Source organism: Garra rufa, chromosome 15 (assembly GCF_049309525.1).
Source record: "Garra rufa chromosome 15, GarRuf1.0, whole genome shotgun sequence".
In the NCBI taxonomy this organism is placed as follows: Eukaryota; Metazoa; Chordata; class Actinopteri; order Cypriniformes; family Cyprinidae; genus Garra; species Garra rufa.
The window spans coordinates 20287808-20305412 of NC_133375.1; the positions used below are offsets into that span (position 1 = coordinate 20287808).

Consider the following 17605-nt stretch of genomic DNA (forward strand, 5'->3'; position numbering starts at 1 on the left):
ATTCCCTGCGGCAAATTGAGTGTGGAGGAGGGCTTTCGTCTCCCCTCTATCTTTTATGACTTTAAATTCCTCTCGTCTTTCAAAGGCGGCGGATCCGATGATCTTGGGTGGGCCCTTGAATGGCTCTTAATGACAGAGCGGAGGCCGAAGCGGCGATGCACCCGCTTATCGGCCCGAAAGTGAGAAGTCTTTGCTTTCCACCACATTAATTCTTCACAGCGGATTTGAGCGGGAAAACGGTTGACCCTTGCCACTTATTCTTCAAAGCAGGATGACTTTATTGGCTTTCTCACGGTCAAATTACTGTAATTTTGCTTTTATTTGACACAGTTATTTTGTCCCGGGTTCTGGTTCTTTTAAGGCCTTGAATGGCCGCAGAGCAGTCAAGAGTGAAATACTTCCCTCTTTCAGTAATGTAGACAAATATAGTTCTTATTTTGGTTAGGCGGGGTGTACCATTACATTTCCTAACCATTTTAGGGAAGGATATTTCAACGGATCAACTCCTTGATGAAGCTGCATCCATGAGTAGTGATTTGAAAAGGCTACTGATAATGATTGTTGCTTACTTCATTCACCATATTAAGGTGTAACTAATTTAATACAGCAGAAGCTGTGAATGAGAGATGTCCCAGGCTATGCAGCGGTGTGTGCGCGTGTTTGGCCGGACAGAGAAAGGGAAGTGGCACAGGAGGGAGGAGACTGTGCATCACTGCTCCACAGATCCTGATGTGATAATGGAGTAATAATAGCAGGCCTGCCACCACCCATCTCCTACCACATCACTCTTTCTGCCAGCTCTCTCTCGCTTTCTGTCTACGTGTCCCTCGCTCACTCCACCATTTCCCTTTTCCTGTTTCTCTCTCCATCTCCAGTCTCCATCAGTCTGCTCTCTCTGCAGAAATGCTACAGGAAAAACCTGTTAACATTTGGTTAACTATGTTACTTTCCCATGTCGTATGTAAATTATATTAGATTTAATGCAATATTTTAATGAAACACTTACTTTTTGTTGTCATTTAGATACAGTCAGGTGTTTTATTTTACTTTTTGCTGCTTAGTTCATGTTTATTGCATTATTTTAGTGTCATGTACACTACCAGTCAAAAGATTTTTAATGTTTTTTTAAAAACAAAAGTCTCTTCTGCTCACCAAGCCTGCATTTATTTGATCCAAAGTACAGCAAAAACTGTAAAGTTCTGAAATATTTTTATGATTTAAAATAACAGTTTTCTTTTTTTAATATATTTTAAAATGTAATTTATTCCTGTGATTTCAAAGCTAAATTTTTAGCGTCATTACTCCTGTCACACGATCCTTCAGAAATATTTTGATTTGCTGCTCAAAAAACATGTATTATTATTATTATGTAGATTTTTTTTTTCAGGTTTTTTTGATAAATAGAAAGTTCAGAAAATGCCATTTATCTGAAATAGAAATCTTTTGTAACATTCTAAATGTCTTCATCACTTTTGATCAATTTAAAGCATCCTTGCTAAATAAAAGTATTAAGTTTTATAATTATAGTGACTCCCAAGTTTTTATAGTGTATAATATTAGAAAAGCTTTTTATTTCAGATAAATGCAAAAAAAAGATCTTTGGATCTTTCTATTCATCAAAGAATTCTGAAAAAAATGTTCTTAACTGTTTTAAATATTGGTAACACTTTATAATAACTATCCGTTATAACTAGTTAATAGATCATTAAAAAATTGTTAGTTAATGGGTTATAAATGACTTAAATAACAGTTAATAGTTTGTTAATTATTTATAACGATCTGTTATAACTAGTTAATAGACCATTAATAAACTGTTAGTTAATGAGTTATAAATGACTTGTTAAATAACAGTTAATAGTTTAATTATTTATAACTGTGCCTTATAGATAGCCAATAGATAACTTACAAGCTGTTAGTTAACAAGTTTTAAATGACTTGTTAACTGTATTTTAATGATTTATAACTATACCTAATAAATTAGTAATAGATCATGAACAAGCTGTTAGTAAATTACTTACTAAAGACTTGTTAAGTATCAGTTAATATTTTATATATGTTATTGGGACGTTATTCTAAAGTTGCAACTATTCTTCATTTATTAACTGTTAGTAAATGAGGAATAGTTGCAACTTTAGAATAACTTCCCAATAACATACATCGGCTAATAACTAACACTTAACTAATACATTAACTCACACTTTACAGATCAGTTGTTCATAGTTTGTTAACCATCTACTAATACCAGTGAAACATGGTAGAACAGCAAATGGATGGAACAAGTTCAAGCTACAGAAATTTGATGTGATATTTAAAATACACAATTTTTGTACCTCAACCTTGTTCCACCCATAGCCTTTTCTGTGTACTGTATTTTACCAAAGAAACTCCACAGATGAAATGTTGAACATTGTGTTTAATGTATAGAAACACACATACTGAGCCATCACATGGCAGAACAGCAGTATACAACAGAATACAAACTCATGAGGTTTGGGCACTTTATCCTGATCAAACATCTTTAATGAAAAGATAGCAAACAGTCCTGCTTACCGTCACCGTTGTTGTCCATGTGCACAGCATGGTCCACAGGTGTAGCTTTCTTTTTAATGGAAGTACCCGCTGTTGACTTCTTTCTCTTTCTCCAGACAGTACCTGAATTTATCTCAGTATTTTGCGCATCGCTGCTGGTTCACTCAGTATAGAGGGTCCAAGGTGTGATAAAACATGTTCATATCAATAATGCCAATGGCTAGATTTTTATTGATTTTGTTTTTCATGTTTAGCACATAAAGTGCCCAAACCTCATTAACTAACAGTTTATTAATGGTCTATTAACTAGTTATAACAGATAGTTATTATAAAGTGTTACCTAAATATTGATAATACTGTAATACATTTCTCTTGAACAGCAAATCGAATGATTTCTGAAATGAAAACCTTTAATTGATTACATTGTTTTAGACTTGTGTTATTATGGTAGTTATCAGAATTTTTTAAGATAGATCAAGTAGAGTGGTATATTAATATTATACCAGTAATAAATGTGTCATTATGAAGTGCCAACAATGCAGGCCCCATGTATTTTTCAGTGAATGTCTGGCAACCACAGCTTCAGACTGTTTTACCATAAATTTTGGCTGGATTTTGACTTGAGATAAAAGCAGCAGGGCAGAATTTCCGTCTCTGTCTTCCTTCTTACACACACCTGCAAATAATATAAGCATGCTGTCAGGTCAGCGATATTCTTGATTATTTCGCTGTGACTCACGTTGTGTCTTTATAAACGTTTGTCGGCATGTGGTATGAGGATGACTCATAATTTCTGTCATCTCTTTCAAAGGGCAACACAATTTTTTGATAATCTCACGGCAATGTGCGGCACACGGGGCTTTTCATTTCTACCTGTCTGAGACTGTTGCGACTTGTTTCTTTGTACGGTTCCTTGCATCTTCACTGTTATATTTTAGTGACTGAAACATGGGTTAAAACAAGTGTAAGCAGGCTAAGAATTAAAAAAAGAAACATAATCCCCTGTAAATATAGCCATTTCATGCAATAATTGGTTTAGGCCTGATTTCCATACTGCAAGATGAGACTTTAAAGCATCTTTCCACTGCTCAAATCCCAAAGCATTCCTTCCCTCCATTAGCTGTCTATACTCTAGAAACCATTATGCACACTTTGCTTTTTCGAGAAGAGAGAGAAATGTGATTTTCCTCTTATTCTGAAGATTATCAGAGGAGCTCCTTTAAGGGAGGGAGGTTTAATATGCACAATATGTTATTTCCTCTCGCTCTCGTTCTACCTCGCTGGAATGCTCTTCCCACTCCGAGCTTCTCTTTTCTGCCTCGGCTCTTTGATAGTCTTCAAAGACAGCACTGATGTCTTATTCAACCTTCTGAAAATGCCATCATGGTTCATGGTTCAGTCATTTTTGGTAGTATTTGAAGCCTGAAAATTACCTGATTTTTCAGCAGCCATTACTTCAGTGTTCAGTTACACGGTGCTCAAGAAACATTTCTTATTATTCACAGCCCTTTTGTTTTTCTCTTTCAGTTGAGTCCAGAGCAGCTGGTTCTTCTGTTGGAGTTTCTTCTAGAGGAACCAAAGCTGAGTCTGTCCACTTTGAGACTCCTTCAGACCACTTATAACCTACAGACCCAGGATGCTGAGGTAACCAACACTCCTACATATATTTGCACAACACACCGCCACATTAGACTGTTTACTTCACCTCCAGACCAGCTCCCAGCTTATCCATATGTATATTTATCTCTGTTGAGACTGTCTACTATTTTGTGGTCTCATCAATTACGTTCAATTCTCAGTCGAGACAGTCAGGAAACTAAAAACATCTGTTTTATGGCTTCAGCGCATTCACATTATGGCCTATTAGTGTCTTAGTAGTTCATAGTTGTTGAAGACTGATCCCTTTCTTTGCAGTCTTTCCATGGTTTGTTCCATCCCAGTTTAATATGCAGAGATGCGTAACCATTTTAAGGAGTTCGAGGGGTGGAGCTGGAGCAGTCATTATTTTTCATTACATTGGACAGGAAAAGTTTTTTAATACCTTCACTTCTTTAGCTGTTTCCTCTCCACACCTTTTCAAATATTGACTAGAGGCAGGCTGAAATCATTTGTCACGTCTCCACCAACACCTCTTATGTTCACAGCTGAAAAACCACACCGATCCATCAGTCTTATCATTTTATGTCACTCTCATTCTAGAGTTTGTATACTGTAACACTAAAACCGCTGACATTTACTCTTTTACTTCACTGAATAAATTGCTTGCATTTATTTGTAAGTGATCTCATCTTTCTGTTAAAGATAGAGAGGTTTCGAAAATATCACGTCTACTTGAATTCCCCGAAACGTCCCCATATCAGACGAGCGCAATGAAGCTATCTGATTTCTCTCGATTATGTGAAGAGTTCTTCTTCTTAAGACTTACTGGGGTTTCAGGCCATGCGCTGCGCTCTTTGAGAAGCGCACGCTAGCCAAACGCTAACCTCTGTGGTATTTGCCTCCTGATTCAATTACTGTGCCGGCAGCCAATTAGGCCACTTTGTGATTCTTAGTCAATTCAGAGGAGGCCAGCTTCTGTTTGGGAGCAAAATCTGGCAGGCCAGCAGTGACCCACCACAACGTTCTTTTGAAATGAAGCACTATTTGGCAGCCTGAAAGATGTAAGATAATACGAAATGGTGACCACAGTAAGTCCCAGACTACTACAGTTAGTTTCAATCTGAGGCCCAATGGGAGGTTTTCATCAAGACCTTCCAGGAAAAACAAAAGGCCCTCTAAAAATAAATCAGGTTATTACTACCATGTGCCCCTCCCTCTGTTCGTCCCACCCGCTCTCTGGCTTCTCCGCTGCTGCTCCCAGGCTCCGACGGTCATCTTTTCTTTCAGACAGATTTAATTCTCAAAGCCATTTTTTACCATCCTGAAGCACCCTCGCCATTTAGCGTTCGATTTTCCTTTTGTGAATTGCGGCCGACACATCATTTTCATGTTTTAAAATAGACCCCGATCCTTATTAGCTGTGCATAATTATTAGCGCTGCATGAAGATTGCTTTAAGGTCACAATAAAGTTGAGAGGTGTGGTCGGCGCCACTCTGTCTGTGTGGGTCATGACTGGGCGTTGTTCTCACATAAGAAATGAATCACTGGATATTTCATAATTAGTGGTGCTTGCAAAGGCAAGCACGGCCATTAATATTGCTCACACTAAGGGTTAGGGATTTAAACAAACCCCTAACCCTGAGTATTACAGGCAACTCGTCATGACTCGTCTACAGACATGAATTATGTCTCCGAGTGTGTGGCTTGTTGAAGAGAAGTGTGCTATTTACTTCTGTTAAGCGATCAGACTTGTAATTTTCACCTGGCATACAGTAAAATGGGTGGAAACATCCTGTAGGCTTACGCTGATGGAGGGTTATGAGCCATACCTATAGATCAGAATATCATTGAGAACTGGGAATTGTTAGAATTTAATTTGTTGAATTCAACTTATTTCAAATAAACCAGCTGAAGATAGTTCACTCAAAAATGAAATGTCTGTCATTAATTACTCACCCTAGTGTCGTTCCGAACCGTAAGAAATTAGCTTGTCTTCGAAACACAAATTAAGATATTTCTGATGAAATCCAAGAGCTTTCTGACCCTGCATAAACATGTGTCTATGCCAACGTTCAAGGTGTCTGGTAGTAAAGACATAGTTAAAATTGTCCATCTGACATCAGTGGTTCAATCATAAATTTATGAAGAAGCAAGAATGTTTTGTGCACAAAGAAAACACAAATAACTTTTTTTAAACAATTTCAGTCAAGTGTCTGTCTTTTAAAGGGTTATTTACTCACCCTCAAGGCATCCCAGATGTATGTGACTTCCTTCTTTCAGACGAGTCCAGTCGGAGTTGTATTAAAAATTGTTCTGGCTCCTTTAAGCTTTACAATGGATGGGTGTTTTTCTTCATCAATCCAAAACAAGGCCAATAAAGTGCATCCATCCATATCTATGTCATCTGCCCGGAATATGGATATTTTTCTTACCATAACGCATCGATTTGCTACAGGATGCCTTTATTTACCCCTCGGAACCATGTGAGGCACTTTTTATTATGGATGGATGCACTTTATTGGACTTGTTTTGGACTAAAGAAATTAAAAATACCCGCCCTTGCCGTTATAAAGCTTGAAAGAGCCACAGTAATTTTTAATATAACTCTGATTGCATTTGTCTAAAAGAAGAAAGTTATATACACCTAGAATGCCTTGAGGGTGAGTAAATAATGGGATAATTTTCATTTACACATGCGTCGTGGTACTGTTGTGTTGTGTCAAAGAATGACATGGAAGAGAAGAAATTGTTGAATAAAGTCACAAAAAGTATTTTCATAGCTTCATAAAACTATGGTTGAACCACTGATGTCACATAGACAATTTTAATGATTTCCTTACTCCTTTTCTGGGCCTTGAATGTTTTAGTTGTGTTGCTGTCCATGCAGGGTCAGAAAGCTCTTGGGTTTAATTAATATCTTAATTTGTGTTCTGAAGATGAACGAATGTGTTACAATTTGGAACAACATGAGGGTGAGTAATTAATAGCAGAATTTTTATCTTTGTGTGAACTATCCCTTTAAATGAATTATAACACTACAGTGCTTTTAGAAGAATACTTGTGGGTCAAATTCAGGCCATGGGTTTTAGTTAATACGCCTTCAGTACAGCCTTCATTCCATTACACAATATCGTACTTCAGAAGCCTGCGTAGGAGTCTTTCAGGTGTTTGAACAGTATTTGGGATGGATTCTGCTTAGATTAAGCATGCCAGTCAGGAGAGAATAGCACCTCTCACTCCTTGGCGCGTCATGAGCGCCGTGTATTTCGTGCGAGCACAGGCAAAAGCGTGAGGGGTAAGCGTTGTGGTATGCCGTTTCATGTGAGGACTCGTGTGCGTGTGTATATTGCGCGTGTGAGTGCGAGTACCATCTGTCGGTCAGGCACACAGAACGCATTGTATCACAGCTACTTCTCAAAGCCCGGTCACAAAGTTCACACGGACAACCAGCCAGGAAGAAGAACGATTGATAAAAGGCATATCAGAAGTATTTGTTCGTAAAACCCGTGCGCAAACATTTTCACACTAAAATCATGATTCATCAGTAGGTTTGCACTTAATTTTTTTATATAGTTCACCCAAAAATGAAAATTCTGTTCCAAACCCGTAAGACTTTTGTTCATCTTCAGAGCACAAATTAAGATATTTTTGATAAAATCCAAGAGCTTTCTGACACCAGACAGCAATGCAACTGACACATTCAAGGCCCAGAATCCTAGTAAGGACATTGTTAAAATAGTCCATGTGACATCGGTGGTTCAACTGTAATGTTATAAAGCTATGAGAATACTTTTGTGCTTAAAGAAAACAAAAACAATGATTTTTTTCCATTAATTAATGATACTATTTTTTAAACCACGATACCTTTTTTTCAAGATTATTTGAGTACATATAAGGTTAAAAAGAACATTTGTGACCCTCTACCACAAAACCAGTCTTAAGGGAAACTGAAAGTTGAAAGTTGAATAAATAAGCTTTCGATTAATGTATGGTTTGTTATGATAGGACAATACTTGGCTGAAATACATCTATTTGTAAATCTGTTATCTGAGGGTGCACAAAAATCTAAATATTGAGAAAATCACCTTTAAAGTTGTCCAAAAAAGTTTAGATATATTTACAGTAGGAAATTTACAAAATGTGCTTGCATCTGTACAGGTGCACAAACTCTTATATGGTGATTTGGGAATGTATTATGCTAATTACTCTGGGGACATCCTCTATATTGTTTAGAATAATTATTTTCTCTGAGAATAATGTGTGTGAGAATAATGTGCACCTGGAAACTTTGTGTGGGAACTTTTTCTGTAATGAATGAGACCTAATAACAGTAACCGGTACATTAAACCCAATAACCATTTCACTACATGAAAACATCCAGAAAGCACAATCAACATTAACCAAATAACTTTAAGTGTACAGTAATTAAACTCACAGATCAAACAGGGACTTCTGGGATGATCTCATCCAAGGGCGGGGTACTGACCCAGTATTATAACATTTAAGGATTGTACTTTGACGCATTATGAAAAATTACATCACCGGTGATAAATGACCTGCGGTTTTTATCTTGTTTGAACCAAGCCTCTGTAGTCCCACCATCTGCTGTATCAGGAAGTCCATGTATGGCTGGCATGTCTTTAAATCAATCATAGTGTGCGCATAATGTCACCATGTGTCCAAAGTGGCTTAACCTACTTTTTTTAAAAGGCACGTATTGGGATATTAGCTTGTGCATGATATGAGCTTGTGCTTGCATGGTTACGGGTTTTCATAATTGAAATTATGTGCATGTGTGTCAGTGTGCCCTCCCCTGTGCCCCGTATAGACCCAGCAGCTGCAGAGGGGATCAGAGTTGAGCTGCATTCCTGGGGAGACCCCTGAGGCAGGACAGCTGCAGTGTGCCTGCCTGCATCTCTCTCTCCCCCTCTCTCCAGAGACGCAGTAATTACACGGGACATTCCACAATTTATTACTGTAAGCATACGTGTACATGCACACAGAAACGCTCCCACAGATGCAGAGTGTAATCACTGATGCTCATGGCATGTTACTTCAGTCCGCTGTGGGCACACAGGGGTCAGCCAATAGTGATCAGGCATTATGATGTCACTTTAAAAAAACAGTGCACTCAAACATGAATGTTTTGACATCTGCTCACCCTGATGTCATCTGAAATTGATGTTTTATGTTTTTCTGTTGAAAACAAACAATTTTAAGAATGTCCAAGCTGCTCTTTTGTACGATAGTTTTTTTAGTGCCATGTTTAAAAAAAAAAGTAGTAATATTTTGAGAATAATTCAAAATATTTGAATTACAAGAATAAGGTCGAAATGTTTCGAGAATAAAGTCTAAACTATGAGAAAAAACTTGTAATGTTTCAAGAATAAAGTTGAAAATACAAGAGTAAAGTCGAAATGTTTCATGAATAAAGCTGAAAATTTTCGAATATAAAGTCGAAATGTTTCATGAATAAAGTCTAAAAGTTTCGAGAATAAAGTCGAAATGTTTCGAGAATAAAGTCGAAATGTTTCAAGAATAGAGTCAAAAAGTTTTGAGAATACAGTCTAAGTGTTTCGAGAAAAAGGTCGAAATGTTTCGAAAATAAAGTTGAAATTACGAGAATAAAGTTGTAATGTTTCAAGAATAAAGTCGAAATCACAAGAGTAAAGTCAAAATGTTTTGAGAATAAAGTCGAAATGTTTTGACAAAAAGGTTCAAATGTTTCAAGAATAAAGTCGAAATCACAAGAGTAAAGTCAAAAAGTTTCGAGAATAAAGTCTAAATGTTTTGACAAAAAGGTTCAAATGTTTCAAGAATGAAGTTGAAATTACGAGAATAAAGTCGAAATTATGAGAATAAAGTTGTAATGTTTCAAGAATAAAGTTGAAATTACAAGAATAAAGTCAAAATGTTTTGAGAATAAAGTTGAAATTATGAGAATAAAGTCGAAATTATGAAAGATAAAGTCAAAATTATGAGAATAAAGTCAAAATTACGAGAATAAAGTCGAAATCTTCGAGAATAAAATTGTAAATGAAATTGTAAAGTCGAAATTATGAGAATAAAGTTGTAATGTTTCAAAATAAAGTGGAAAATACAAGAGTAAAGTCTGTGTTTCGTGAAAATGGTTGAAATGTTTCGAGAATAAAGTTGAAATTACGAGAATAAAGTCGAAATTACGAGAATAAAGTCATTAAAGAGTATGAAAAATACATTGTTATTGACATATTGCTTTTATTTCACTATTAAACAGAGATTTTGAAAGCTGAGACTTTGTAATATCCCATGGTGCTTTCAGTCTGGGCAATTTGCATGCACAAAAGGCTAAAATATATTCTTAAAATATACCTTTAATCTCGTAATTGCTATTAATTATTTCTCATAATTTTGACTAAGGGTGCCCTAAGGGTGAGTTATAATAACAGAATTTTCATTTTTGGCTGAACTATCCCTTTAAAAACATCAGTATTCCATACTGTTCATATGCTGGTTTTAAAGTTTTGTGCAAGAAACAGACTAAAAAGTTGAAAATTGAAGCCATCTGATCATCATTCGAACAATTTTTCTCTCACATTCACCACCTACAGTACCTCTTAAATCCTTCCTCTTCCCGTCAGTTTTAATGAGTGAGCTACCTGATGCCATGTGCGTATTAAGTTTATTGGATTCTTCAAGTGTCCTCAGGTTAGGTTAATGTAGGTCAGGCTGTCTGACTGAACAAAATGTCTTCCTGTTGTGGGAGTTTAGATCAGTGTTATCATTAACTCTACTGTTGCCACACCCCAGGCGAGAAGATCCTTTCTCCCAGGTTGCTTGCTGTTTGTGTCTAGACAGATGCACATTATTCTGTGTGCATCTGAAGGATTTGCCCTACTGATAATTACTGATGTGTGCTTTCTCTAGTATGTGGCTGTCGTCATTGTGGCTTTTGTGGGCTCTGGGTGGTTGTGACCCTGACGGGAAAGGGTTTTGTTCTTGTTCTGTGTGTGTTTTTTTTACAAGTTCACAAAGCTGAACAAGTCAATAGTTCAGATTTGTACCTGCCTGCCGAAATTTCCACTATAAATAAACAGCAACATTTTTGTGTCAAGTGAAAAATGTTTGGTATTGTACAGTATATGCATATTTTACATCAGATATTTTAAACAACTGTTTTATTTTAACATATAGTCAAGCCAGTCTGTTTGTGAAAATAAACAGTACCAGTCAAAACATATTGTTCCTTATGAATACACTTGTTAGTTTACCAACAGAAATATGTTGCCTCATGGATTTCATATAGAGGTATAATGGTAAATTTTTCACTGAGGTAAAAGTTAGTAGCTATGTGAAAATCCGTGGGCCTGTTTTTCAGTAGAGCATTTGTACAGTATCTTTGTTAATTGTGAAAGCATAAATTTTGACCTGCACTGAGATGTGAAGTGAAACTAACTGAACAGTGGAGACGGAAATCATGTCAGAGCACACTTTTACAAAAACAGTTGATTAAAAAAAATGCACGACTTAACATCTGACATATAAAAAAGAAAAAGAACAAAACAAGAAACACAACAGCGATTAGCTGAAATGATAAGGTTTGCAGGCAGGTGGGGACAGAGGGGAGTTAATGGTGTCGGCGGGAGAGAACGAGAAAACTTCATTCCTCGTAAGCGCGGTGACATTTGAACGTGTTGCTTAAATAGACGGCGATTTGTGACCGGAAGGCTCTTTGCAGTGCCGCTGCTTCCTGTTGTTTTCCTGAGTCACTTCACACCTCGTCTTAAAGCAAACATTCTCACACACTTGTACACAGACTCGCACAATCTAACTTCATTAATCATTAAACTGCCTGCCACCTTCAGGCCCCGTGAGCTCCCACCCATTCAGCTTCAATTAAACCCCTGCTGCGTGTGGGGGAGCCAAAGGAGAGGCGTAAAGAGATGAAACGGGAACGAGAGATTTCACAAAAAATCACTAATCGCTTAATGTGATGCAGAAACATTATGTACAGCCTCTGAATACAGTGATTCACTTAAGCAAAATCAAAAGCATTTGTGGCGTAATGTTAATTACCTCAAAAAATCATTTCAGCTTGTCCTTCGTTTTCTTAAAAACTGGCTTACAGTGAAGCAGTTACAATGGAAGTAAAGAGGGACAATCAAAACATTAAAATAACAACAATTTGTGTTAACATGATTTCAGTGTTAAAGAAATGACTTAACTTCTTTGTAAATTGCCGATTGTTTTGGTAATCGATTCATTGGATGATTATTTTGACGATTAATTGAGTGATCTGACTTTTAAAAACTTGATTTTATTGAACAATTCTCTTATAATACATAATGTAGTACTATATGCATGCAAATCAGCCTGTTCTATACTGCAAATGAACAGGCTGATTTGCATGCAAAATCAAGTACTCAGATCGATTAATTGTGACAGCCCTAATTCAAATGTAACTAAATGTAAACAGTATGTATCAACATGATTTTAGTGTAAAAAAAAAATCACTTAAACGTTTTTGTAATTTATTGATTATTTCGGTAATTGATTAATCAGTTGATTTTTTTTTGACGATTAATTGAGTGATCTGACATTTTCTGTAACTAATAATAGGTTAAAAAAGAAGTAATCTTTGATTTTATTGAACAATTCTCTTATAATACATAATGTCAGGCTGTTCTACGCTGCTAAAGAGACTGATATGCATTAAATATGCATTAGCATCACCCAAATGAGTCGTTATATTTTATATTCTAGTTAGTTTTATGCCATTACATGTAATGCTGACTATAGCAATGTGAATGTAATTAGCCTGAAGAGGGTGCGATATTTTAATTTAAATCACAAAGTCCACTAAACACTGGGTAAAACTTTTTTCCCTTCAAAATCAAGTACTCGAATCAATTAATCACGATCAACTGAGTGATCTTGACAGTTTTTGTAACAAATAATTGGTTAAAAAAGAAGTAATCTTTGATTTTATTGAACAATTCTCTTATAGTACGTAATTTCAGCCTGTTCTATGCTGCAAAAAGAGACAGATATGCATTAAATATGCATTAATATCGCCCAAATGAGTCATCATATTTCATATTTTAGTTAGTTTTATGTCATTACATGTAATGCTGACTATAATAATAATTATGTGGATGAAATTAGCCTGAAGAGGGTGCGAGTCCACAAAATATGGGTAAAACTTTCCCCCCCAAAATCAAGTACTCAGATCGATTAATTGTGACAGCCCTAACTCAAACGTAACAAAATGTAAAGAATATGTATTAACATGATTTTAGTGTGAAAGAAATCACTTTAATGTTTTTGTAATTTATTGATTATTTTGGTAATCGATTAATCAGTTGATTATTTTGACGATTAATTGAGTGATCTGACTAACTAATAATAATAGGTTAAAAAAAGGAATCTTTGATTTTATTGAACATTTCTCTTATAATACATAATGTAATAGGATGTGTTAATCAGTGGATTATTTTGGCGATTAATCAAGTGATTTAACAGTTTTTGTAACTGATTTTATCGAACAATTCTGTTACAATGCGGAATTAATAGTATATTTTAATCGATTGATTATTTTGACAATTAATCAAGTGATTTGAAAGTTTTTGTAACTAATTATCGGTTGAAAGATCCGCCTGTTCTATAACGCAAAAGAAACATGCATTACCATCACTCAAATGACTCATTGTATTTTGTATTCTTACAATTATTTTATATCATTAAATGTAATTCTGACTATAATAATTATGTAGATGAAAGCTTGCAGAGGGTGTGATTATTTACACACACATATATATATATATTAGGGCTGTCAAAAATAACGCGTTAACGGCGTTAATTATTTTGTTGTTGTTAATTACGTTAATTTTTTTAACGCATTTCACGCATGCACACTTGCACAGTGTGACGAATTATTTGTCAGGAAAGTGGCTGGGGAGCTAGAGGCGAGATGGAGCAAGGTGAGCCTTTGGACAGCCCCTCTGCAACTGGAGTGGTTAGCCAAGCTTACCCTCAAACGAAAGCAAAGCAATCGAAGATCCAGCATTGTTCATCTCATGACTCAGTGTAGACGCGATGTAAATAAAAGATTCATTGTGTAGTTTAGAAAGCTTTATTGATTATAATGGAACGTTGTGAGATCTCTATGAACTAAGATTTGTGACGCTTTTAGTGATAATAAAGGGAGCGCGCTTTGCACTTTCCATGCCATAATCCATTCAGAATTCGTATGAAACTTTCGTTTTTCTTATGTTTTGGGAATTACATCTGCCTTGTTATGCTGGGTTAATTCTCGAAAGAGCAGTGACTGACACCGTGACAGAGTGGAGAGTGGAAGATAATTAAAATTAGCCGTCATTTTTGCTCACAAAGGAAAGAGTAATACATCAAAAAACGTTGCAGCATTTTTATAAAATAAAGAAAACAAATGATGCGCTTTCTGTCGTCTCGTTCTTGAACAGCCGTGCTTAACAAAAATACAGCTAAATGCATGCCTCACAGACATGATAGACATATCTATAGAAAGCTTTAAATTATTACTTAACGAAATAAAACAAATCGAAAACAAAAACTTGTTTATTATGTAATCCTTAACGATAAATGTCTCTCTCAAGGCGCGTCCAAAAATGAGATTGCAGGATCTTTGCGACATTGACTCAGAATACACTTTCTTAATAAATAATTCAGATATGTCCTTACTCTTTCCCCGACACATTTATTATTTATTTTTGCCGGTATTTTGTGGCAAGTTTCAGCCTACTGCGTGCGATTGAACGCGGATCTCTTCCAGTTGCACCATCCGACTCGGTCTCGAAAGTAAAAGCGAAAGTATTGTGTTGTTTCCACCAGCGCGACATAATTGATGGATGTCTAAAATATAAAAAATAAGGAGTAGCCTAAAACAGGCCCGATGCCGGCCCTGACATAATATGAAAATAGGAAAATGATGTATCTGTGTCCTGTTATTTATTTTTTGGTATGCATTTCAGAAAAAAAAATGGTTAGGATTCAGGTGTAGTTGCAAATAGTGATTAATCATGATTAATCCACTGAAAAGTCTGATTAATCTGATTAAAAATTTTAATCATTTGACAGCCCTAATATATATATATATATATATATATATATATATATATATGTGTGTGTGTGTGTGTGTGTGTGTGTGTGTGTATGTATATATAAAATTGAGTAAAAAAAAATCAAGTACTCAGATCGATTAATCGTGACAGCCCTAATTCAAATTTTTTACAACATTGTTGACATGACAAAATAACACCAATACAACTTTAAATTTGTGATTTAAACAACTTTACACATTTTAACATAAGTAACGTTATACAGCTTTAAGCTTTACATTTCAACTTTTAAAACCTACAAAACTTGACCTGTTTACTATTATACGTGTCTCACTGTAACCTCAGTTTTTGCTGTTGAAATAAATTTTATGGTAATCAATATAATGTCTCAAATGCTCCTGATTGAGCTTTTACTGAGAAATGAAATATTGTAACCTGGAATATCACTGCAGTTGTCACTCCTAAAACTTTTGAGTGTGCCAGCGAAACAGAAGTGTAATGAGATCTCCCAGGCGTGTATGAGGTCAGGTTTTGGGCCGTGCTCAGCGCTGCCGTTGTTAGGTCACTGTGAAGGAAGAGTTGAATGACAGCAGAGAACAAGAAGAGGAATGAGAACGAGGGCGAGACAGAGCCAGTCTGTGATCTCTCCGCTCTGCTGCACTAACACAGCCTCCATTTATACACCAGAGAGAGAACATAAACAGAGCACACACCTCCACTGACACGCGCTAGCCTCCACATAAAACACACCGATAACAAAACCACAGATTCATGTGCTTTCCCAGATTTCCCCATATGCGTGTGATTCCCGCAGGTGGTGACGTCCCGTGAGCTCAGTGGCGTTATGGAGCTGTTGGGCTGCTTTCATCTTGTTTAATCACTTTCTATCTGTGTCTTTCTTATTAGGTGAAACATCGCTGGTGTGAACTTGCGGTCAAGCATAAACACACAGCGGCATACCGAGACGTTGAGCTCTTTCTGATCCGTGACCAGGTACATGAGTTGTTCTCTAGCACTCTGTTCCCAAACCTCTTTATATGCATGTTCATGACACATTTCAGAAGTTATTTTCATTTAATGTCTTTTGATATATAACTTTTGCCAAAGACAGCATCACATGCACCCTTTATAGAGAAGTCAATCCCAGAATACAGTGCACAGATGAGATTAGTAAAAAAATAAGTCAATAAAATATTAAATGGTATTTATTTGATATAAATATATGTATATCATCAATAAAACAGTATTGATGATATACATATATTTATAAAATACATATAAAAAAGTGACACTAAAGAGATTTATGTAACAAAATATTAGTATGTCAAATTAATTCTGTTAAGTTGAACTTTCTACTCATCATAAATCATAAATGAATGATGTTTTTCAACATCGTTGATGATAAGAAATGCATATTAGAATGATTTCTAAAGGATCATTTGACATTAAAGACTGGAGTAATGAATGATGAAAATTCAGCTTTGTCATCACAGGAAAAGCAGTTGTTTTAAATATTTCACAATATTACTGTTGATCATTTATAATTATGAAGGCTGTATCAAATAAATCTAGCAGAGTTTAAGAGACTTTGTCTTAAATATTGTTTGTTAATTTATATTTTATGTATTTAATTACATTTTTTTTTAGGTTCTTATCAATAAATGTATCTATCACCCTCAATAAATAGTTTGTTATATTTATTTATCAGTCAAACTGTAAAATTATTTCACATTATTACTGTTTTTGATAATTTTCTTATTATTATTATAAAGTCATTTATTATTAATAATAATAATGATGATTTTCATCCTCCAATAAAGTGTTTGTTAAATAAATTAATTAATTTACTAGTCATATTACTAAATTGTAATATAATTTTTTTATGATTATAAAGCTGCACTTTATCAGATAAATCTAGCTAAGCTTAAAATACCTTTTTTTTTTAAGTCGCTTTTGCCCACAGTTTATATTTTACATTTTTATTTATATTTATTAATTAATATTTTTAACTAATTCATGTAATTTTATTTTAGGTTATTATCAATAAATACCTATTAAATAATAATAATAATAATAATGATTTTTACTCCACAATATTACTGTTTTTGATAATTTTCTTATTACGAAGGCTGCATTTTATCAATATGTTTAGTTTTTTATCTATTAATTTATAATTTTATTTAGTTGTATTTTAAATAATTATTAAATAAAAATAATGATTTTCACCCACCAATAAAGTGTTTGTTATATATAATTAATTAATTAATTTATCAGACAAATTGTAATATTATTTCCCAATATTACTGTTTTAGATAGTTTTCATGATTCTAAAGGCTGCATTACATTGAATCAATTTTTTTTTAAGTTTCTTTTTTGACAGCAGTTTATATTAATTTTTATT

At 35.0% G+C, this 17605-nt stretch overlaps 1 protein-coding gene across 1 annotated transcript in view; it reads left to right on the plus strand.

Annotated features, from left to right (window-relative positions):
* The window catches only part of aopep (aminopeptidase O (putative)), a 112213-nt gene that overhangs the window by 85224 nt on the left and 9384 nt on the right, over positions 1–17605 (plus strand). The window contains exons 13-14 of the mRNA XM_073818688.1: positions 4057–4173; positions 16111–16197. Coding sequence (XP_073674789.1) covers positions 4057–4173; positions 16111–16197 — 204 coding nt within the window. The remainder of the gene's footprint in view (positions 1–4056; positions 4174–16110; positions 16198–17605) is intronic.